The sequence below is a fragment of the Tachyglossus aculeatus genome, chromosome 11 (genome assembly GCF_015852505.1).
Source record: "Tachyglossus aculeatus isolate mTacAcu1 chromosome 11, mTacAcu1.pri, whole genome shotgun sequence".
Lineage (NCBI taxonomy): Eukaryota > Metazoa > Chordata > Mammalia > Monotremata > Tachyglossidae > Tachyglossus > Tachyglossus aculeatus.
The window spans coordinates 57,101,818-57,124,543 of NC_052076.1; the positions used below are offsets into that span (position 1 = coordinate 57,101,818).

The window sequence follows — 22,726 nt, forward strand, 5'->3', positions numbered from 1 at the left end:
GACTGAAGAGTTTTAGTGTTTCCACCATTAAGGCACATGCAGTAGACTAAACTACTTTTGCCAGCCTTAAAGAGTTACAGAGTAAGTTCGTAACTACAGGTGAGCTTATCGGAGTTGCTAAAAAGTCCCGGAGTTCACAAGAAGACGTATAAAGTGAAGGGCTACCTCTCAAAATCCACGTTCCAGAAAGGCCTGTTTTCAATTAAATTCACTCCTAGTCGTCTCCAAGTGTCTGGGAAATCAAAGAATGAGAACCTTGTTACTATTGTGTAACCTTTAAACTGACTTGCAACGCCTTTATTAAAGCTTCCCATTTTAGAAGTTGCAGTTAAAAATATGACCCATCCAGAATCCTGTAATCATGGGACTTAAATCATCTCTCGCTTCCACCAGAAACCTTCGCCTGTTGTAGCTTTTATCTTTTGCGTTTTGGTTTTTTCCCTCCTGGTCTCCACCCTCGCTACTCTCTCTCCAGCTTGATTTGTTAATGACTCATAATATCATTTTGTTTGCATAGATCCAAACTGTTTGTCCTAGAAGTTGCCATTTGGACATTCCCAGTGTGGTCTCCATTGCCTTAAAGCCTGTTTGTGAATGTGAGCCTTTTTCTATAGAAAAAAAAAAATTAGTGGTGTCAGTTAAAGGAATGTTTGTGTTCTCATGAAAAGTGGTGGGGTTTTTTAGCCTAATTAAGGACAAGTCTTCCCATTGGGCCATGTCTTGTTTTCCTGTCCAGTTCTGTTTAACATGACCTCATGCTTTCCTCGGAAATATAAACAGGGGATGATGGCTTTGGGGTGGGGAGGGAAGCAGTTTTCAATTGATATGTTTACCTGTTTTGTATTAAACTATTGAGTTTTGGAGGGGAATATTGAGCCTAGCAAGAAGTTTGAGAGATAATTCCTGGAATAATTCAAAATTGCACCTTTTAATACACCCCAGAGATATCCCCAGATTTTTAAGTAATTGAACTTCTCCTTGGTGGTGTTTTTAGAGGACCAAGTTATACATCTACTGTATGAAGCTATTAACTGATGCTTTCATGTATTTAGCATTATCCCCTCTTATGTATTTAAGCATTTAGAACTCATTAGTGTTCTCTGAGTTTTTTGGGGGGTGAAGAGGTCTAAGAAAATGCACTAGCAAAATAGTGTTAAAAGGGAGGGTGATTTTTTTTCAGGGGGTTTTAGAAATGACAGGCCCATGTGGCTCCTTTAGACTGTTAGCTACTTGTAGACAGGGAATGTCTACCAACTCTATTGTACTATTTCAATCTCCCAAGCACTTAATAGTGCTCTGCACACAGTAAGTGCTCAATAAATATCATTGAATTGGTTTTGGTGCCGGTTTTGAGGAATGACACTATAAAGTGGAATTTGGGGGAGTGGGGAAGGCTAATGATTCAAGGCATTTATCTAAAACTCATTATGCACTTTTCAATTTCTCCTTCTACCCGTGGAGGAGCCAAGGTGGGCTGGAGAACTGAGCTGGAGACTGGCAGTTAAGAGACCTGGGATCCACTCCTGTAGTCTGCTGCTTGAGGCCAAATGATTTAAATCTTCTATGCTTCGGTTTTGAGTTCTGTGAAGTCTTGCAGGGAAGTTGTGAGGATTAATTGGATAAAAGCCTATGAAATAGTCTGACGTTCCTCAATCACACCGAAGTCAGAGACAGAACCCCAGAAGTCTAATTCCTAGACCGTACTTGGTTAAAAATGACATTGCAGCCTGCCCTACCAAAATTTGATAATTTTGCCAAGATGGATTATGTTTTCAGGCTTAGCCATGATGACAGGACTATAGCCCATGTAAAGTTAAATTATGGGTTTATTTCTAACTTCCCTTTACGCCTTTGTCATGTCCCCATTATTGGTCCCTGAAAAATTGCATCCTAAGTCAAAAAATATTGTAAGTTGGAATCCATTTTCATAGGAATGTTAGAAATGGGGATTTGGTTTCTGAAATACACATTGCATACCCTACTTCTACCAGAACTACTTAGAATTGTGTACTCAAATAAAAGCTGAGTAATATAGCAATATTGGGTGTTGTTGATCATCCCTGATGACTGCCTGGTGATCAGGTTAACCTCCTCACTACTACACTGTACCATTTCACTGCCCCAACCTTACTTTCTCCTGTTTCTCTTGCCATCATAGCTCTTAAAATTTTGGGCAGGGAATGTGTCTACCAACTCTGTTGTATTGTATTCCAAATGCTCAGTACAGTGCTCTGCATACAGGTCGACTGATTAAAATGCCTCCCAGTTTCCCTCTATCTCATCTGCAGGTATTCACTGGCTGCAGTGAATAAGAAACGGCATGGTTTAGTGGAAAGAACCAGCGAACCTGGGCTCTAATCCAAACTCTGTCCCTTGCCAGCTGTGTGACCTCAGACACTCACTTCACTTCGCTGTGCCTGTTTTCTCATCTGCAAAATGGGGATTCATACCCGTGTTTTATTCATTCTTGGATTGTGATCTCCATGTGGGATAGGGTTTTCGGCCGATCTGGTTGTCTTGCGTCTACCACAGTGCTGGACACATACCATAACTTATTTGTTAAGCACTTACTATGTGCCAGGCACTGTACTAAGCACTGGTGCATAAAAGCAAATCGGGTTGGACACAGTCCCTGTTCCACGTAGGGCTCAATCTCAATTCCCATTTTACAGATGAGGTAGTAAGCGCTTAATAAATATGATTGATGATGAAGATAAGTGGCAATTCAGGGATTAGAACCTTCCAACTCCCAAGTCCATGCTGCTTCTCTGATGGACACATGAGAGGGACAAGAAAGCCACGTATTTTATGTAGGAAACCCAGAGGGGATTCAGGAAGGGTTTCTTCAGCCCATCCCCACAATCTCTGCTACTGGGGCCTGAGGATCCCGTCACTGTGTGCCAAATCTTCCAAATAGAGGCAAGCGTTTCCCTGGGATCCTGAGGTACTCTCTCCGTAGGGTGGTCCTGATAATAGCTATCACCCTCCTTCGAATCCCGGCTCCACCACAAGTCTGCTGGGTGACCTTGGGCAAGTCACTTAACTTCTCTGAGCCTCAGTTACCTCATCTGTAAAAATGGGGATTAAGACTGTGAGCCCCACGTGGGACAACTTGATCCCCCCCACACACACTTAGAACAGTGCTTGCACATAGTAAGCGCTTAACAAATGCCATCATTATTATTACTATTATTGCTACAGCCTGTAGGAACTCATAGGAAAGTACAGCTCTCCTTTATAAGACTGTAAGCTCCTTGAGTATACGGATCGTCTCTACCAACTATATTATATTCTCCAGTGTGCTTAGTACAGTGCTCTCTCTGCCCAAAGTAATGCCACTGACTGAGCGTTTGGTGTGAGGGTCTTCAGGATTTATCCCATGACTGAGATCCAAGGCTTTTTTTCCCAGGTAAGTAAACGTGTGGCAAGAGAAAGGTGCAGGACTTTTGTGTTTATGGAAGCCAATCCAATTATACCTAATTTCAAGCTGTTGTGAGTACTAAGGAAAAAAATAAGATGAACAGGAAACCGGAAAGTCAAAGCTTTAAAGCACAGGCTCCTCAGTCCCAGGCTAAAAGTTTGGATCCAAGATAATCCGCATGGTTTAGAATTGATTCTTGAGACATCACTCATCATCAGACTTTAAAAAATGGGCATCAATAGGTGGTGTATGTGGCATTTTTTTTTAAAGGTGATCCTGTACTTTCCTAGTTCAGCTCTTTCTTTACTGGTGTTGCAATACCTCTTCGATGACAGGCTCTCATCTTTGGCAAAGTTTTTTATTCGTAGTACACAAAAGAAAAATCCCAGAACCCTGCTCTGCTCTGGTTAGTATTCTTTCGCTCCAAGCTTCGGTGGTTAATGTACTTGACAAATTTCAAAGTCTCTTTATCTCTGAAAACCAAAGCCAAAGAATTGTTTTCTGGATTCACTGTGAGCAACTGAAATAGATACACAAAATCAAAGCATTAGAATGCAAAACCATATTTCTCACTCTCCCACCCACATCCAGGAAACAGTGACAGCTATCTCAGTGCACCAATGAAAGGGTTTCCAAATGATTTACTCCAGAGTTAGCTCCTTCGTTCTGGGCCAGAATAGGCTGCCCTGGATTTACTTTTTTTAAAACGCAACAGAAAATATTCCCATACATGGTGCTATGGAATAGATTAGTTCCTTTCCATAAAAAGAGCCACCCTCTTTCCCCTCCTCCACAACATATGGAATTGTTCTCTTTACTAATTCAGACTGCCCTACATTAGAGCTAGGATATTGATTTTTTTAAACCCAGTTTCTTCCCCCTGAATTATGTTTAAAGTTAGAGCTAAATCCAGTGTGTATAAAATTTCACAACACTTTCATTGCCCCAATGATAGAAGCTGGCTTATGAATCCATTTAATTCTGCCAAAAACACTTAAATCAATTTAATGCGACTGTATGATGAACTGTCAAAAACTCTCTTGCTGTCAGTATTTTGGAATCTGATATCTGGAATGTTTGGATGTTTTTCAAATTACATTTTTTTCTGGGAGATTTCCCTTCTCCCCATTCGGTAGAAGCCTGACATTTTCCTGGATAACTGAACCACCATTGCAGGTTTTTGCTTAAGATGTGCGTCATTCTTCTTCTTCCTCAAATATGGAGGCCGCGTCTCAAAAACCAAGACACGACTATCATTAAATATCAGACTGACACTGAAGTCTGACACCGAAGTCTGACACCCAGAATTGCCAAACTTGCCTTAACACTGCAGCATTGTATGCCAACAAGTAGCTAAAATGTCTAACTTTTATTTAGCCACTCAATTTGGAAAATCAAAAAGGAGTAATATTTCAAAGGAACATTTACCCAATAGATATAAAAATACAGGCTAAAACCTTGGATTTAAACCTAATTTTGATTCCCCCACTTCCATTTTTTTATTTCTTTAAAGAGTCCATTCCCTACTAAAAGCATTTCCACCTCACCATGGATGTTCCTATGGGGCTCCAGGATCTATGCCATTCAGGTCACGATTTCCAAGAACCTATGCCATTCAGGTCACAAGTTCCCAGGACAAAGAGACGGTAACGGGAGCTGAGGCTACCGGACATGGGGTTTTCCTCAAAGTCGGAAAAAATGCCAATTTGCTGATGAGTGCACCTCACCTCTTCATCTTCACCTTTTGCAATGTAGGAGGTGAAACCACCGTATTCTGCTTCCCAACCTTCAAAAAAGATATATATGTATTTACTTACAGCACATATTCGCATCACCTGCTTATCAACAGCCCTGAACTGCTCCCATGCTGGGGCACTGTCAGGGTTGAGTGGCTGCTAATTTCATCTAGTAGCTCTTCCCACAGTCACTGCTAAGCACCTGCTGTATTCTTTTCCCCAGTGAACTGCTTAAACTGTGAGCCCCACGTGAGGCAGAGACTGTGTCCAACCTGATTCACTTGCATCTACGCATAGATAGATGACGCATAGAAAGTGCTTTAACAAATGCCATTCATATCATCATTACCATCATCCTTATTAATACTGCATGGCTGGAGTGGCAATCAGAGGCAGTGATGTGGAGGCACGGTAGCACTGAGGCCACTTCTTCCAGTCCTGGGCCTGATCCCATTTTTTCCCGAGGAATCAAATGCTTCTGAACGAGTCACCAGAAGGGCCGCCGCACAGTACCGCCTACCTTCACAGCCACAGTAAAGCAGCAGGTCCAGAGCAAACTCGGTATTTTTGATGTCGTGGACTAAGGTGTAGTGGCCGTTTTTCCAGAACCTCAACTCACCCTTGCATGTAGGAACGCTGGATCCTAAGGAAGAGCAATGAGGAGCTGAACAGCAGAAAGCGGGGCTGGTACAACATGCAATACAGAAGGGATTTGGACAATACGATACAATACAAAGGATAGACGAATACAATGACGAGATGGAGCGTATCCTAGTAGAAAGAGCACGAGTTTGGGAGCCAGGGTACCTGGGTTCTAATCCCGGGCCCTCCACTTGCCAGCTGTGTGACCTTGGGCAAGTTACGACTCCTTTGGACTTCAATAACCTTATCTTCAAAATGAGGATTCAAAACCTGCTTAGGCTGGGAGCGCCATAAGGGACCTGACTATCTTTTATCTCCTCCAGCACTTAGTATAGTGCTTGGCAAATAGTAAGTGCTTAACAAATACTACAAATAATAATAATAATCCACTTACTCCCCTCACCAACTTTTAATGAATCCCACATCAGGAGGGAACATGTGCTTGTAGCGTGGGCATGCAAAGTGCCGCCCTAAATACAGATTCCCACAAAAAACAGATTCCCGCTCTCTCTCCTAGTCTGTGAGCCCCAGACTGGATCGGAACCAACTAAACCGTATCTACTCCAGCGCTTAGAACAGTGTTTGACACGTACTTAACACTATAAAAGAAAAACCACTAAAAATTGAATAGAAGAAAGTCATTAGGCACAATTTGCATTAGGGTTACACTAATTTCTTCTAAAGCCTAAGTATGGAGATCAATTCCTAGAATACATGAATGGATTCAGGAGAGAATCTGCGCACGAGTAGTTTAATGGGCTTCTAGAGGGAGAATTGGGACTGGGTAGACCAACTGCGTCTTACTATTCTTTGGTTCTTCGTCTTCTGATTCTGATTCAGCCTTGTTTTGGGTTGTGTCGCTACTGGATCTTGGACTGCTTTCTCTGGACTCTGGTTTAAAGGAGCTGTGTCCGGGACCAGCTTCGACGTTGCTTGTGCCGATGATTTCTTTTTCTTCATCCTCCTCCTCATCTGAAGGGGCCAGGAAATGAAGTTTCAGGCCCGTGAAGTTGGAGAGCAGCAAGAACAGTGCTTCAGAGCGAAATAACTCCATACACTCCCTTAAGATGTCTGGAAGCCTCCCTTCTTCAGCTTTCTCATAAAATCTGAAAGGTAGCCACCCCAAGAAGCTCAAAGGCCCTGGCTTTGAACGATTCGGGAAATATAAGCTAGTTAACTAGCACAACACCAAAAAGTCTTCCCTCTCCCTCTCGACCCCCAAGGTGTGTTTTCTGCTGCGAGAGCTAGTGACAGCTTTCTAAAGGACAAGTCAAAATTCATTTTAGGGCAGGTGAGGGGTTTATGTTCACGAAACTACCCCACAAGGTAGTCCTGCAAATTCATGAGAGGGTCACTTGCACTGATAGATTCAATTCTACCTTTTGTTCGGGGGACCTTGGCTGATCCATTCCAAGTCTCCTTTCTCCAAAGCTTCACATACCTTTTCAAATTTCTCAGCCTGGAAAACAAGAAATTCAAACTGCCCTTAGCCCGTCAGTCGGTTGTATTTATTGAGCGCTTCTTACGTGCAGAGCGCTGTGCTAAGCGCTTGGGAGAGTACGGGATAACCATAAACAGAGGCAGGCCCTGCCCACAGCGAGCTCGCCCTCAGCACTCATTCTCCTTTCCTCTGTCTCGCTGGTGGGAGGATGGCCGAGCAGATGGCTGGGTTTGGTTCTGACGAGTCCCTTGCCATTCTCTCAGCAAGGTCTACGGCCAGGTGACATATCCTTCTCTACTTGCAGTGTGGAGAGTGAATTACGTACCCTCGGGGCTGGTTGTGACCTTTTCTGATCACCAGGTCAGGAGAGTGGACAGGTGGCAAAAAGACTTCTGCTCTCTTGGGGGACAAAGAGCCCTTTCCCTCCAGTCCTCTGGCCTGTAAGCTCATTATGGGCAGGGAACATACCTAATTCTGTTGAACTGTACTCTCCCAAGCGCTTAGTACAGTGTTCTGCACGTAGTAAGTGCTCAATAAATATCACTGATTGATAAGGTTGGCTTCCACTAGGATACTTATTGGGGACAAAAGAACCAGCCTCAGAGTAGCATGAAAAGACAGCTGGCCAAAATATGCTCATCCCAAGCTTTTATCTCCTGAAAAGAGTAGGCAGTTCAGTATACGGAGTAAATCTCACTCACCTTGAAAAAACTTTTCAGGAGGATTTCTGATCGCTCCTCAAACTCCTCTTGAATCTGAGCCTGGAAACTAATGTCCAGATACGCAGGGCTGATCCAGTCATATAAAATCTCATGCTGAAAATATTGCAATTTAGAAGATGAATCTGTTACAACTCTGTTGTATTGTTATATTGAACTCTCCCAAGTGCTTAGTACAGTGCTGTGCACACAGTAAGCACTCAATAAACGTGACTGATTGAATGAACCTGGGACTCTGGCCCTCTGACCCATACTTATTCAGGCATTTTTAAAGTTCACCCGGCAAGCGTCCTACCCAAAAAATAAATACCCGACTCCAAAAGACTTAACCGGTCCATGGCAGTGAAACCAGGCTGGAGGCGCCGTTCTATACTTAGAGTTCTTTTGAAATTCAGGCCAAAAAGTCACAATGACCCAGTTGCTGTGATGAAGTCAATCAGAGGACGAAGATTCACTTACATCTCGAGGGATGTGAGGTGTCCGAGGTAAGAGGGGCTCAAAGTAGCGAGCAGGCCTCGCCAGTGAAGGACCATGAAACCAGCCGCTTACAGACAAACGGCACTTGCCTTCTGACAAAACTTCAGAAACCTGAAAACACAAGGATAGAGGTTGGGGGGGGGAGGCATAATTCATTGGTAAAAGAGGGCAGCAACAAAAGTCATAATAGGATTCTCAGTTCAGCCTCAATTATGGTATTTCAAAGCACTTCCCCATAAGTGCCGAGGTAGGCACAGGGTAATGAGATTTGACACAGTCCCGTGTCCCACGCAGGTATTTTAATCTAATAGACAGGGAGGGCAAGTACCATCTCCATTTGACAGATAAGGAAACTGAGATACGGAAAATGCCTTGCCCAAGTCCCCACAGTAAGCCACTGGCTGAGCTGGGGCTAGAACCCAGGTCTCCTGATGCCCAGTTTCACCCTCTTTCACTAGGCCATGCTGCTTTATTGCTGGCCTGCTTTCAAGGAAAAGAACTAGCCAGGGTTTCAGTTTGATGAGAGGAAATGAAACCACCAGGATTTTGTGGGTAAGGATGGGCCTGTGTGATCATTTGTCCTTACCTGATGGTAAGATACTGGAGACACTTCAAAGAAAGCCAGCGTGTTCCACGAAGGGACAAGAGACTTGACAATCTGCTGAGGCTGAAAATGTTCTACACCAGAAAAGATCACACCCATACATTTAATGTATAGTCTATGTTAATCATATAGCCGTCTCCTTGTTTTGTTACTAACTTCTCATCTGGGAAGGAGACATATCTCTTCGTGTGCCTCGTTACAGTGCTCTGCACCCAAGAGACGCTCAATGTTAAGGACAGAAATCCCAGAAACGGGTATTTTACCCTCATCTTCTCCCTCTCAAACTCACCCCCATCTTCCCCCACTTTGGAATGGAACAAGTATCCGTTAAAAACTACGGAGAACCATGAGGAATGTCTGCAGCTTCTTGGGATTGACTTTTAATGCTGATCAGATGAAAAGCCTTGGCTGGGCTGCATTTTCTATCAGTCTGGAAAATAGTCAACACGGATATATGGCTGACCACATCCTCAGTCCCCCTGTTATTTTTCCTTCCCCATAAGTCAAGAATGGGGGCTGTTTACCACTCCTCCAAGTCATAAACCTCAATTCCAGCTCCTACCCAATTCATCCAGGCCCTCAATGGTTCTGCCTAACTCAAATGCACGCACACCACTTGCCTCTAACTGCTTTTGCGATGCCCACAGTAATGGAACAACTTCTTGGGGAAGGCTCCCATAGCCCCCCTACCCTTTTCAATGCATGCCCCTTCCTTGCCAACAGGTATGTGAAGGCAAAACTTGATTGTTCACCTAAGAAAACAAATACTTTTTGGCTTCTTTTCTTATATCGAACCAGTCAGGGTTTACTAGCTATAAGGGGGAGGGGGTGTTGCTTCGATCCTACCATCTGTATTATACAAGTCCAAGGTGCCGCCTAGGCTCTCGTCCCACGGAGGAACCAGGTAAAGAATGAAGGCGATTCGTCGTCCTTCCAGCTCATCGTCGTGACACAGCAAGGCATCTGCAATGGCAAATACTTCAGGGTCTCCACTTCTCAAGTACGCACCCAAGATCTGCAGCAGTCAGCCTCTCAGCAACAATCCAGTGGACATTTTATATCCTGAGGATGAGGTTAGCCACATGTCTGCGTTGACTGTTGTCCAGACTGATAGAAAATGCAGCCCGACCAAGACTTGTCATCTGGTCAGCATTAAAAGTCAATCGCAAGCTCTAGAGATACTGGCTAGGAAGAATGGGAGAGTTGAAAACTCTCGAAGACTTTTCTAGAAGACATTTAGGAGCCTGGTTCCCCTCACCTGTATATTCATATTTAGCACAGGACAGGTCAACGGTTGGTTCCAAGTCCACTTTAGCAATGTCAGAAAGCCACATTCGGAATTCTTCAAACAGAACTTTCCTGAAAAGACGAAGACGGGATGACTGCTTTTGTGCAGATTAGATTTTTAACCAATGTTGTTATTGCTCAGAAGCAGGGAAGGTGGACTAAATGATCAAATGCCCTTACAGTTACTAACTACTATTTAGGCGGTTCGCGGCTATTGCTTTTTCAGCTGATAAAAAGCCATTGGAAGATTGCCAAAACTGTCAGTTCACAGATTACACATAAACAGTGAGTATGGTACTTGTTAAGTGCTTATTAGGTGTCAAGCACTGTTCTAAGCGCTACAGTAGATACAAGTTAATCAGGCCAGACACAGTTCCTGTCTCCCAAGGGGCTCATAGTTTAAGTAAAAGGGGAAATACATAGTGAATCCTCATTTTAAGATGAGAAAACTAAGGCCCAGAGAATTTAACTAACTTGCCCAAGGACACACAGCAGGCAAGTGGGGGAGTCAGGATTAGAACTCAGGTCCTCTGCCTGCCAGGCTCCTGTTTTTTTCAACTAGGCCACACTGCTTTTCAATTATAATTCCATCCAAACATTAAATGAATCTTTTTTTTCATTGGTTGCTTGGAACCAGGGAACAGTGTCCAATTTCAACAACTAATATCAGCATTTTAACTGTGTGGATTCTCAGAAACCTAGGATACTTTGCCAGGCAGTCGGAAAAGTTCCAACCTTGAAACAGGCTTAGTTCCGATTCCTTTTAAGTGTCAACTCTTTCCGTCAGAGAATCTACAAAATACACATGTTAAGTGGAAAGACCAGCAGTGGCCAGGATCGTCTAGTCCCGGATTAAGAATCTCAGCTCTTCCACCTGATCGCTTTTGTGTCACTAGGGCCCTTCTCTCTTTGGGTGTCAACTCCCCGTTTGTACTCTGAGAATTACTGAGATATTGAGGCACTGCGGCCAAAAGACTACAGGTTTGGGAGACCGGAGACTCAGATTCTAATTCTAGCTCTGCCACTCACCTGCTGTGTGATTCTGGGCTAGTCACCTAGCCTCTCTGAGCCTTTTTCCTCATCTGAAAAGAGGGGATGAGAAACCCACTTTAGACTGTGGGCCCCATGTGAGACAGGGACTTATGTCTGATCTTGCTTATAGGAAGCACTAGATGACAATATTATAAGAAGTTTCATTGTCTTATTTTCTGAGCATATAGTAGCTTCAGAAGCATTAGTAATATCATTTATAATAGAAGCACTTAGAGAGCAGATTAAACTAACACATGTTTAACACCTTTGAGGTTTCTGAAATTCAAGAGACCCAGGCCTGCCTGGACTCGCTCCCTTTATTCTCCTCTCCCTCAAACCCACAGCCCTTAGTTACATATCCATAATTTATTTCTTTATATTAATGTCTGTCTCCTGCTCTAGACCATAAGCTCATTGTGGGCAGGGAATATGTCTACCAGCTGCTATACTGTATTCTTCCAAGTGCTCAGTACACAACAAGTGCTCAATAAAATACGACTGATTGACTTACCAAAACAAATTGAAAATACTTTACCTTAAGGCAGATATATGCGGTTCCTTCCTCTTCTTCAGGTCATCTGACTTTTAATCATGAAAAATAAAAAAAAGTTTCTCGGCTTAGACACTGGCTATAAAATGCACAACTGCCTGTTTTAAGGAGTTCTTTGCTGATGCCATGCTTAAAAAAATGAAAACTGTAAATCATCCCTCAGGAGGAAACCAGGCAAGAAATTCCACTCTGGAATTCCAGATGTGAGAGGAAAGCAGGAGTACAGAAAATGATTTTATATGGAAAAGGGATAAAAGTCAAAAATTAGCAGGGAAATTTTGAGGAAAGAGTGCGTTCTTATTTGGTGCGAATCTCATGAAGATGTCTGGCTTACCGAGACACAATCATGTTCCAAGACTAAGAGCACATATAGGAAGATTTCCTGTCATGGTAAAAATGGCCTAGGGGAGTAGTAGAAACCCACCTGCTTGAATTTATACAAATCGTTGCATTTCTCATGGAAGTCCAAGTTCAAAAGCTCCTTCTGAAGCCCTTCCAAGAAGGTCTGGCAGTGGATGAAGTTTGGGATCACGCAGTGATGAAAGGGTTCAGTGTCCATGACGATGGCATCTTTGAGGGGAAAAAAAAATTCTGTTGAAATTGAACTTTTTGCCCTGTGGGACATCTTAGAGGTAAACAACTAGGTTACCTAAACATCTCCTTCCTTTCATGGTCTTTTCTTAGAAATGCACACCCTACCACCAACCACCACAGTATACAGAAGAGTAGCTATTTCTTTAAAGTTTTCTTCATTTGTTGTTTTTATCAATTGTATCTACGCTCTTATGCTTTCCTAATATATTTGACAATATAGGACTGCTTTCCCTCTTAGATAATAAGCGTCAAGGCAGGACTTTGTCTTTGACTCCTATTTTATGGTCCCCATAAGCCTAAAGTGCTCTACATGGAGAAGGTACTCAATAAATACCGATAAAGATTTAGTGGCCAGGGACCAGGATTAGGGGAAAAACTGTAATCACCACCATGGTTGGCTTTTCCCCCCCGCAATGTAGAATATTCAAATTATATTCAAAGAGAATATAATCTTGGCCATTGGAGGGTTGAATCTAAAATTGGTTGAGATTAGTTCCAAGTTTAAATTGCTGATTAGGGTACAGAAGTCCCCCTCTTGAAAGCAAATGCCAAGTTATTAACAAATTCAAAGGAGCAAGAAAAATGTACTCCAACTGCTTTTGCAAACACAAGGTACTGTGTCTGACAGCGATAAGAGCTTTATATGTCCTGCAACTTTTGCCAGTGAAGATCTTCAATTTTTCCATCTTCTCATGGAACAACTAGCCTTGAAATGTAAAAATAGGAGGCCTAAATCATTCAACTCCCTCAGAACTTTTGGGTCAGTACAGAAGTGAAATTCTTTATCGTTAAGAGGCATGGGATGCAAAAAGGACAACTCCAATAACGAGGGCTCCGTAGGCCTTTCACCATGGATTATTCAGGACCCTGATTTTGGAAATATTTAGTGTCAGAAATATTTTACATACCTACATATCATTTTGAAATAATGTGCAATAAAGTTTAATAGCCCTCGCTTTCATTATTACTCCAGTTCTGTCAAGTTGCAAAAGGAAGAGATGCGAAATTTGTTTTTCAGCTCTACCTAGCCTTTACGCAAAAGCTAAGCAGAGCAAAAAAATTCAGGCAGCTCTTCAAAAATGTGAGTTTTCACCCCACTGTTTTTCTCTCTGGATTTTCTCACCGTGCAGAAGCACATCTCTTAAACCATTCATTATCCTTTGCATTTATGGATGATGTTAGTGGTAGTTTTACATGTTTGCAAACATGTCTACGTAGTTCAACTCCATTAGCAAAAAGCACTTTGACAAGAGCTTCAAGCTTGTAATTCATGTACTTTTTAGAAAAATCACAACAGCCGCTGTCCGTGAAGCTGTTACTGTTTCCGCGGCCGTGCCCACCTAAGTCAGAACCTGGTTTTATCTTTGCCAGCACAGTGTCATTTCCCATTAATGTGACCTTAAAATGTTACAGATTTTGCAGCAAAACTGTGTTTGGGGGTACAGCTGATGCAAAACAATTCCTTCCACCAAGTGTACGTGTAAAGACAGATTAATTTGTGCCTCCAGGGCCTGATGCCATTTTCAATTCTGTTTCTTGGTGGTGTGATTACCCTTGACTAATTTCAATTTGCCGCCCTCGAGTCTGGTCTGTTTGCTGCTCTTTGTCTCCCAAGTGTCCCAAGCTTCCTATAGAGAGATCGAGGCAGGTTCGCATTCCTATTATAAAGTTTCATCTCCAGATTTTCAAATTCTTCACAAGAAGAAGGGTGGGGACTATTGGCTAAATTAGGGGTGCATGGTTAACGTCCGGTTGCTGGGCTTCTGTGGCTGGAGAGGGCACAGCAACCAGGCTGGGGAGTGGGACTCTATATGTTGCCAACTTGTACCTCCCAAGCGCTTAGTACAGTGCTCTGCACACAGTAAGCGCTCAATAAATACGACTGATTGATTGATTGACTTTCTCGCTCCTCATCTGAAGGCTGTACTAAAGGTCTGCTAATGACTTTGGGTATTCATGGAATACATGGGTGGGCCCATTCCTCCTCTTTACTTTCTCTGAAATTCCCAACAGTTCCTACTACTATTAATACTAATTGTATTTGTTCATTCATTCATTCAATCGTATTTATTGAGCAACTACTGTGTGCAGAGCACTGTAGTAAGCGCTTGGAAAGTACCATTTGGCAACAGAGACAATCCCTACCCAACAACGGGCTCACAGTCTCGGGGACGGGGGGACGGACAGATAACAAAACAAGTAGACAGTCTTATTCCCCATTTTACAGATGAGGTAACTGAGGCCCAGAGAAGTGACTTGCCCAAAGTCACCCAGCTGACATTGGCGGAGCCGGGATTTGAACCCATGACCTCTGACTCCAAAGCCTGTGCTCTTTCCACTGAGACGTGCTGCTGATGACCTTGTATCCACCCGGACGCTTAGAACAGTGCTTGGCACATAGTAAGCGCTTATTAAATGCCATCATCATTAAGAAGAAAACCTCTCTTCCTCCCTTCAAGGCCCTACTGAGAGCTCACCTCCTCCAGGAGGCCTTCCCAGACTGAGCCCCCTCCTTCTTCTCCCCCCACCTTACCTCCTTCCCCTCCCCACAGCACCCGTATATATGCTTGTATGCATTTATTACTCTCTTTATTTTATTTGTACATATCTATTCTATTTAGTTAATATGTTTTGTTTTGCCTCCCCCTTCTAGACTGTGAGCCCACTGTTTGCACATATTTTTATTTATTTTACTTGTACATATCTATTCTATTTATTTTACTTTGTTAGTATATTTGGTTTTGTTCTCTGTCTCCCCCTTTTAGACGGTGAGCCCACTGTTGGGTAGGGACCGTCTCTCTATGTTGCCAACTTGTACTTCCCAAGCGCTTAGTCCAGTGCTCTGCACACAGTAAGCGCTCAATAAATACGATTGATTGATTCTAGACTGTGAGCCCACTGCTGGGTAAGGACCGTCTCTCTATGTTGCCAACCTGTCCTTCCCAAGCGCTTAGTACAGTGCTCTGCACACAGCAAGCGCTCAATAAATACGATTGATTGACTGATTGTTGGGTAGGGACCGTCTCTACATGTTGCCAACTTGGACTTCCCAAGGGCTCAGTCCAGTGCTGTGCACGCAGTAAGCGCTCAGTAAATACGACTGAATGAAGGAATGCACACAGTAAGCGCTCAATAGATACGATTGAATGAACGAATGCACACAGCAAGCGTTCAATAAATACGACCGAATGAAGGAATGCACACAGTAAGCGCTCAATCAATACGACTGATTGAATGAACGAATGAATGCTGCCCCATTCCCCCTTCTAGACTGTGAGCCCGCTGTTGGGTAGGGACCGTCTCTCTATGTTGCCAACTTGTACTTCCCAAGCGCTTAGTCCAGTGCTCTGCACACAGTAAGCGCTCAATAAATACGATTGATTGATTGATTGATTGACTGTTGGGTAGGGACCGTCTCTATATGTTGTCAACTTGGACTTCCCAAGGGCTCAGTCCAGTGCTGTGCACGCAGTAAGCGCTCAGTAAATACGACTGACTGAAGGAATGCACACAGTAAGCGCTCAATAGATACGACTGAATGAACGAATGCACACAGTAAGCAGTCAATAAATACGATTGAATGAACGAATGCACACAGCAAGCGTTCAATAAATACGACTGAATGAAGGAATGCACACAGTAAGCGCTCAATAAATACGACTGATTGAATGAACGAATGAATGCTGCCCCATTCCCCCTTCTAGACTGTGAGCCCGCTGTTGGGTAGGGACTGTCTCTCTATGTTGCCAACTTGTACTTCCCAAGCGCTTAGTCCAGTGCTCTGCACACAGTAAGCGCTCAATAAATACGATTGATTGATTGATTGATTGTTGGGTAGGGACCGTCTCTATATGTTGCCAACTTGGACTTCCCAAGGGCTCAGTCCAGTGCTGTGCACGTGGTAAGCACTCAATAAATAAAAATAATAATAACAATAATAATAATAATAATAATAATGTTGGTATTTGTTAAGCGCTTACTATGGAATGATTGATTGTTGGGTAGGGACCGTCTCTACATGTTGCCAACTTGGACTTCCCAAGGGCTCAGTCCAGTGCTGTGCACGCAGTAAGTGCTCAGTAAATACGACTGAATGAAGGAATGCACAAAGTAAGCGCTCAATAAATACGACTGAATGAACGAATGCACGCAGTAAGCGCTCAATAAATACGCCTGAATGAACGAATGCACGCAGTAGGCGCTCAATAAATACGACTGATTGAATGAACGAATGAATGCTGCCCCATTCCCCCTTCTAGACTGTGAGCCCGCTGTTGGGTAGGGACTGTCTCTCTATGTTGCCAATGGGTAGGGACTGTCTCTCTATGTTGCCAACTTGTACTTCCCAAGCGCTTAGTCCAGTGCTCTGCACACAGTAAGCGCTCAATAAATACGATTGATTGATTGATTGATTGTTGGGTAGGGACCGTCTCTACATGTTGCCAACTTGGACTTCCCAAGGGCTCAGTCCAGTGCTGTGCACGCGGTAAGCACTCAATAAATAATAATAATAATAATAATAATAATAATAATAATAATGTTGGTATTTGTTAAGCGCTTACTATGGAATGATTGATTGTTGGGTAGGGACCGTCTCTACATGTTGCCAACTTGGACTTCCCAAGGGCTCAGTCCAGTGCTGTGCAGGCAGTAAGCGCTCAATAAATACGACCGAATGAACGAATGCACACAGTAAGCGCTCAATAAATACGACTGAACGAATGCACACAGCAAGCGCTCAATAAATCATCATCATCAATCGTATTTATTGAGCGCTTACTATGTGCAGAGCGCTGGACTAAGCGCTTGGGAAGTCCAAATTGGCAACACAGAGAGACAGTCCCTACCCAACAGCGGGCTCACGGTCTAAAAGGGGGAGACAGAGAACAGAACCAAACATACTCACAAAATAAATAGAATAGATATGTACAAATAAAGTGAATAAACAGAGTAAAAATAAATACATAAATACGACCGAATGAAGGAATGCACACAGTAAGCGCTCAATAAATACGACTGACTGAATGAACGACTGACCCCACTCCCCCTTCTAGCCTGTGAGCCCGCTGTTGGGTGGGGGCCGTCTCTACGTGTGGCCGACTTGGACTGCCCAAGCGCTTAGTCCAGTGCTCTGCACACAGTAAGCGCTCAATAAATACGATTGATTGATTGATTGATCGATTCTCTGGGCGCTGCCTCCCCTCCCACCGCCGCCTTGCTCCTCTTCCCTCGGGCAGTTACCGTGGTCGAACCGTGTTCTTCGTCTCCAGGCCTCCGCCAGCTGCCTTTTGAACGGCTCCTCCCTGATGGCCTTGGAAAACTCCGCCGTCACCTCCCTCTTCCCTTTCTTCTTCCCCTCCGGAGGCCTTAGGGGGCTGACTTCTGCTCGCCGTTTCCCACTCATGGCGGGCCTGTCCTCTTCGTTGGCCTGCACCTTAACTCCGGCTAAGGCCGCGACTACTGCTCCCAGACGCCTTTGCGCGGGCCGAGACTACATCTCCCAGACGCCCTAGCGCGGGCCGCGGCTGCATCTCCCAGACGCCCTTGCGCGGGCCGCGGCTGCATCTCCCAGACGCCCATAAGAGGGCCGCGGCTACATCTCCCAGACGCCCTTGCGCGGGCCGAGACTACATCTCCCAGACGCCCTTGCGCTACGGGGGGGCGGTGGCGAGGTGAACCCGCCCTCGCGATTCATTCATTCAATCAATCGTATTCATTCATTCATTCATTCATTCATTCATTCATTCATCCAATCGTATTTATTGAGCGCTTACTATGTGCCAAGCACTGTTCTAAGCGCTGGGGGGTGGGGGTACGAGGTGATCAGATTGTCCCACGTGGGGCTCACAGTCTTCATCCCCATTTTACAGATGAGGCCACTGAGGCTCAGAGAATAATAATGATAATAATAAGGTATTTGTTAAGCACTTACTATGTGCCAAGCACTGTTCTAAGCGCTGGGAGGGGGATACAAGGTGATCAGGTTGTCCCACGTGGGGCTCACAGTCTTCATCCCCATTTTACAGATGAGGTCACTGAGGCTCAGAGAATAATAATAATAATAATAATAATAATAATAATAATAATAATAATAATAATAATAATAATAATAATAATAGTGGTATTTGCTAAGCACTTACTATGTGCCAAGCACTGTTCTAAGCGCTGGGGGGATAGAAGGTGATGAGGTTGTCCCACGTGGGGCTCACAGTCTTCATCCCCATTTTACAGATGAGGTCACTGAGGCTCAGAGAATAATAATAATAATAGTAATAATAATAATAATAGTGGTATTTGCTAAGCGTTTACTATGTGTCAAGGACTGTTCTAAGCGCTGTGGGGGGGGATAGAAGGTGATGAGGTTGTCCCACGTGGGGCTCACAGTCTTCATCCCCATTTTACAGATGAGGTCACTGAGGCTCAGAGAATAATAATAATAATAGTAATAATAATAATAATAGTGGTATTTGCTAAGCGTTTACTATGTGTCAAGGACTGTTCTAAGCGCTGTGGGGGGGGATAGAAGGTGATGAGGTTGTCCCACGTGGGGCTCACAGTCTTCATCCCCATTTTACAGATGAGGTCACTGAGGCTCAGAGAATAATAATAATAATAGTGGTATTTGTTAAGCGCTTACTATGTGCCAAGCACTGTTCTAAGCGCTGGGAGGGGGATACAAGGTGATCAGGTTGTCCCACGTGGGGCTCACAGTCTTCATCCCCATTTTACAGATGAGGTCACTGAGGCTCAGAGAATAATAATAATAATAATAATAATAATAATAGTGGTATTTGCTAAGCGTTTACTATGTGTCAAGGACTGTTCTAAGCGCTGTGGGGGGGGATAGAAGGTGATGAGGTTGTCCCACGTGGGGCTCACAGTCTTCATCCCCATTTTACAGATGAGGTCACTGAGGCTCAGAGAATAATAATAATAATAGTGGTATTTGTTAAGCGCTTACTATGTGCCAAGCACTGTTCTAAGCGCTGGGAGGGGGATACAAGGTGATCAGGTTGTCCCACGTGGAGCTCACAGTCTTCATCCCCATTTTACAGATGAGGTCACTGAGGCTCAGAGAATAATAATAATAATAATAATAATAATAATAGTGGTATTTGTTAAGCGCTTACTATGTGCCAAGCACTGTTCTAAGCGCTGGGGGGGATAGAAGGTGATGAGGCTGTCCCACGTGGGGCTTACAGTCTTCATCCCCATTTTACAGATGAGGTCACTGAGGCTCAGAGAATAATAATAATAATAATGATAATAATAATAGTGGTATTTGTTAAGCACTTACTATGTGCCAAGCACTGTTCTAAGCGCTGGGTGGGGATACGAGGTGATCAGGTTGTCTCACGTGGGGCTCACAGTCTTCATCCCCATTTTACAGATGAGGTCACTGAGGCTCAGAGAATAATACTGATAATAATAATAGTGGTATTTGTTAAGCACTTACTATGTGCCAAGCACTGTTCTAAGCGCTGGGGGGGATAGAAGGTGATGAGGTTGTCCCACGTGGGGCTCACAGTCTTCATCCCCATTTTACAGATGAGGTCACTGAGGCTCAGAGAATAATAATAATAATAATAATAATGATAATAATAATAATAATGATAATAGTGGTATTTGTTAAGCACTTACTATGTGCCAAGCACTGTTCTAAGCGCTGGGGAGGATAGAAGGTGATGAGGTTGTCCCACGTGGGGCTCACAGTCTTCATCCCCATTTTACAGATGAGGTCACTGAGGCTCAGAGAATAATAATAATAATAATAATAATAATAATAATAATAATAATAGTGGTATTTGTTAAGCACTTACTATGTGCCAAGCACTGTTCTAAGCACTGGGGGGGATAGAAGGTGATGAGGTTGTCCCACGTGGGGCTCACAGTCTTCATCCCCATTTTACAGATGAGATCACTGAGGCTCAGAGAATAATAATAATAATAGTGGTATTTGTTAAGCGCTTACTATGTGCAAAGCACTGTTCTAAGCGCTGGGGGGGGGGATACAGGGTAATCAGGTTGTCCCACGTGGGGCTCACAGTCTTCATCCCCATTTTACAGATGAGGCCACTGAGGCTCAGAGAAGTGAAGTGACTTGCCCAAGGTCACACAGCAGACATGTGGCGGAGCCGGGATTCAAACCCATGACCTCTGACTCCAAAGCCCGGGCTCTTCCCACTGAGCCACGCCACTTCTCTATTTATTGCGCACTGACTGTGACTAAGCTCTTGGGAAGTCCAAGTTGGCAACATCTAGAGACGGTCCCTACCCAACAGCGGGCTCACAGTCTAGAATCAATCAATCAATCAATTGTATTTATTGAGCTCTTACTTGGGTGCAGAGCACTGTACTAAGCGCTTGGGAAGTCCAAGTTGGCAACATCTAGAGATGGTCCCTACCCAACAGCGGGCTCACAGTCTAGAAGCGGGAGACAGAGAACGAAACCAAACATATTAACAAAATAAAATAAATAGAATAGATATGTACAAGGAAAATAAATAAATAGATAGATTACGCGATTCATTCATTCAATCAATCGAATTTATTGAGCACTTACTGTGACTAAGCGCTTGGAAGTCCAAGTTGGCAACATATAGAGACGGTCCCTACCCTACCTCCTTCCCCTCAATCAAGCAATCGTATTTATTGAGCGCTTACTTGGGTGCAAAGCACTGTACTAAGCGCTTGGGAAGTCCACGTTGGCAACATATAGAGAAAGTCCCTACCCTACAGTGGGCTCACAGTCTAGAATCAATCAATCAATCAATCAATCAATCATATTTATTGAGCGCTTACTGTGTGCAGAGCACTGGACTAAGCGCTTGGGAAGTCCAAGTCGGCAACATCTAGAGACGGTCCCTACCCAACAGCGGGCTCACAGTCTAGAATCAATCAATCAATCAATCGTATTTATTGAGCGCTTACTTGGGTGCAGAGCATTCATTCATTCAATCATATTTATTGAGCACTTACTGTGTGCAGAGCACTGTACTAAGCACTTGGGGAAGTACAAGTTGGCAACATACAGAGACGGTCCCTACCCAACAGCAGGCTCACAGTCTAGAAGGGGGAGACAGAGAACAAAACAACACATATTAACAAAATAAAATAAATAGAATAAATATGTACAAGCAAAATAGTGTAATAAATATTCATTCATTCAATCGTATTTATTGAGCGCTTACTGTGTGCAGAGCACTGGACTAAGCGCTTGGGAAGTCCAAGTCGGCGACATCTAGAGACGGTCCCTACCCAACAGTGGGCTCACACTCTAGAATCAATCAATCAATCAGTCGTATTTATTGAGCACTTACTGGGTGCAGAGCACTGGACTAAGCGCTTGGGAAGTCCAAGTTGGCAACATCTAGAGACGGTCCCTACCCAACAGTGGGCTCACAGTCTAGAAGGGGGAGACAGAGAACAAAACAAAACATATTAACAAAATAAAATAAACAGAATAGATATGTACAAGTAAAATAAATAGAGTAATAAATATGTACAAACATATATACATATATACAGGTGCTGTGGGGAAGAGAAGGAGGTAAGGCGGAGGGGATGGAGAGGGATGGTTGGTGCTGTGCTCCCCACAGCACTTGTATATATATATATATATATATATATATATATATATATATATATTTGTACAGATTTATTACTCCATTTATTTTACTTGTACATATTTACTCTTCTATTTATTTTGTTAATGATGTGCATATAGCTTTAATTCTATTTGTTCTGACGACTTTGACACCTGTTCACACGTTTTGTTTTGTTGTCTGTCTCCCCCTTCTAGACTGTGAAGCCCGTTGTTGGGTCGGGACTGTCTCTCTATGTTGCCAACTTGTACTTCCCAAGCGCTTAGAACAGTGCTCTGCACACAGTAAGCGCTCAATAAATGCCATTGAATGAATGAATGAATGAATGAATGAACAGGCCTGTCCAGACTGAGCCCCCTCCTTCCTCTCCATCCCCCCCCCGCCTTATCTCCTTCCCTTCCCCACAGCACTTTTATGTATGTATATATGTTTGTACGTATTTATTACTCTATTTATTTATTTATTTTACTTGTACATATTTATTCTACTTATTTTATTTTGTTATGTGTTTTGTTTTGTTTTGTTCGCTGTCTCAGCGTGGCTCAGTGGAAAGAGCCTGGGCTTTGGAGTCAGAGTTCATGGGTTCAAATACCGGCTCCACCAGTTGTCAGCTGTGTG

The 22,726-nt window shown here is 43.6% G+C and overlaps 1 protein-coding gene across 2 annotated transcripts; it reads right to left on the reverse strand.

Annotated features, from left to right (window-relative positions):
* Window positions 1-3,538: 3,538 nt before the first annotated feature.
* OGFOD1 (2-oxoglutarate and iron dependent oxygenase domain containing 1) lies at window positions 3,539-17,954 on the reverse strand. Of its 2 annotated transcripts, XM_038754710.1 has the most exons (13): window positions 17,745-17,954; window positions 12,334-12,479; window positions 11,895-11,941; window positions 10,299-10,399; window positions 9,887-10,003; window positions 9,023-9,114; window positions 8,419-8,547; window positions 7,942-8,055; window positions 7,179-7,258; window positions 6,604-6,905; window positions 5,678-5,800; window positions 5,149-5,207; window positions 3,539-3,941 (listed from the first exon to the last, which is right to left on the reverse strand). In XM_038754710.1, exons 1-13 carry the CDS (start codon window positions 17,905-17,907, stop codon window positions 3,780-3,782), a joined length of 1,635 nt encoding a protein of 544 aa, XP_038610638.1. In that variant the 5' UTR covers window positions 17,908-17,954; the 3' UTR covers window positions 3,539-3,779. The 2 variants fall into 2 exon arrangements, with proteins under 2 accessions (XP_038610638.1, XP_038610639.1); XM_038754711.1 differs by lacking the exon at window positions 17,745-17,954 and having other exon boundaries at window positions 3,540-3,941; window positions 11,895-11,937; window positions 12,334-12,480.
* Window positions 17,955-22,726: the final 4,772 nt, after the last annotated feature.

Bases quoted from the DNA above. Each gene is read 5' to 3' on its own strand.
- OGFOD1 (XM_038754710.1), bottom strand. From the start codon at position 17,907: ATGAGTGGGAAACGGCGAGCAGAAGTCAGCCCCCTAAGGCCTCCGGAG. The intron at 10,004-10,298 runs GTGAGGGGAACC...TTGCCATTGCAG, and splicing joins TGCTAAATATGAATATACAG to ATGCCTTGCTGTGTCACGAC. The intron at 5,208-5,677 runs GTAGGCGGTACT...TCTTTTTTGAAG, and splicing joins GCTTTACTGTGGCTGTGAAG to GTTGGGAAGCAGAATACGGT.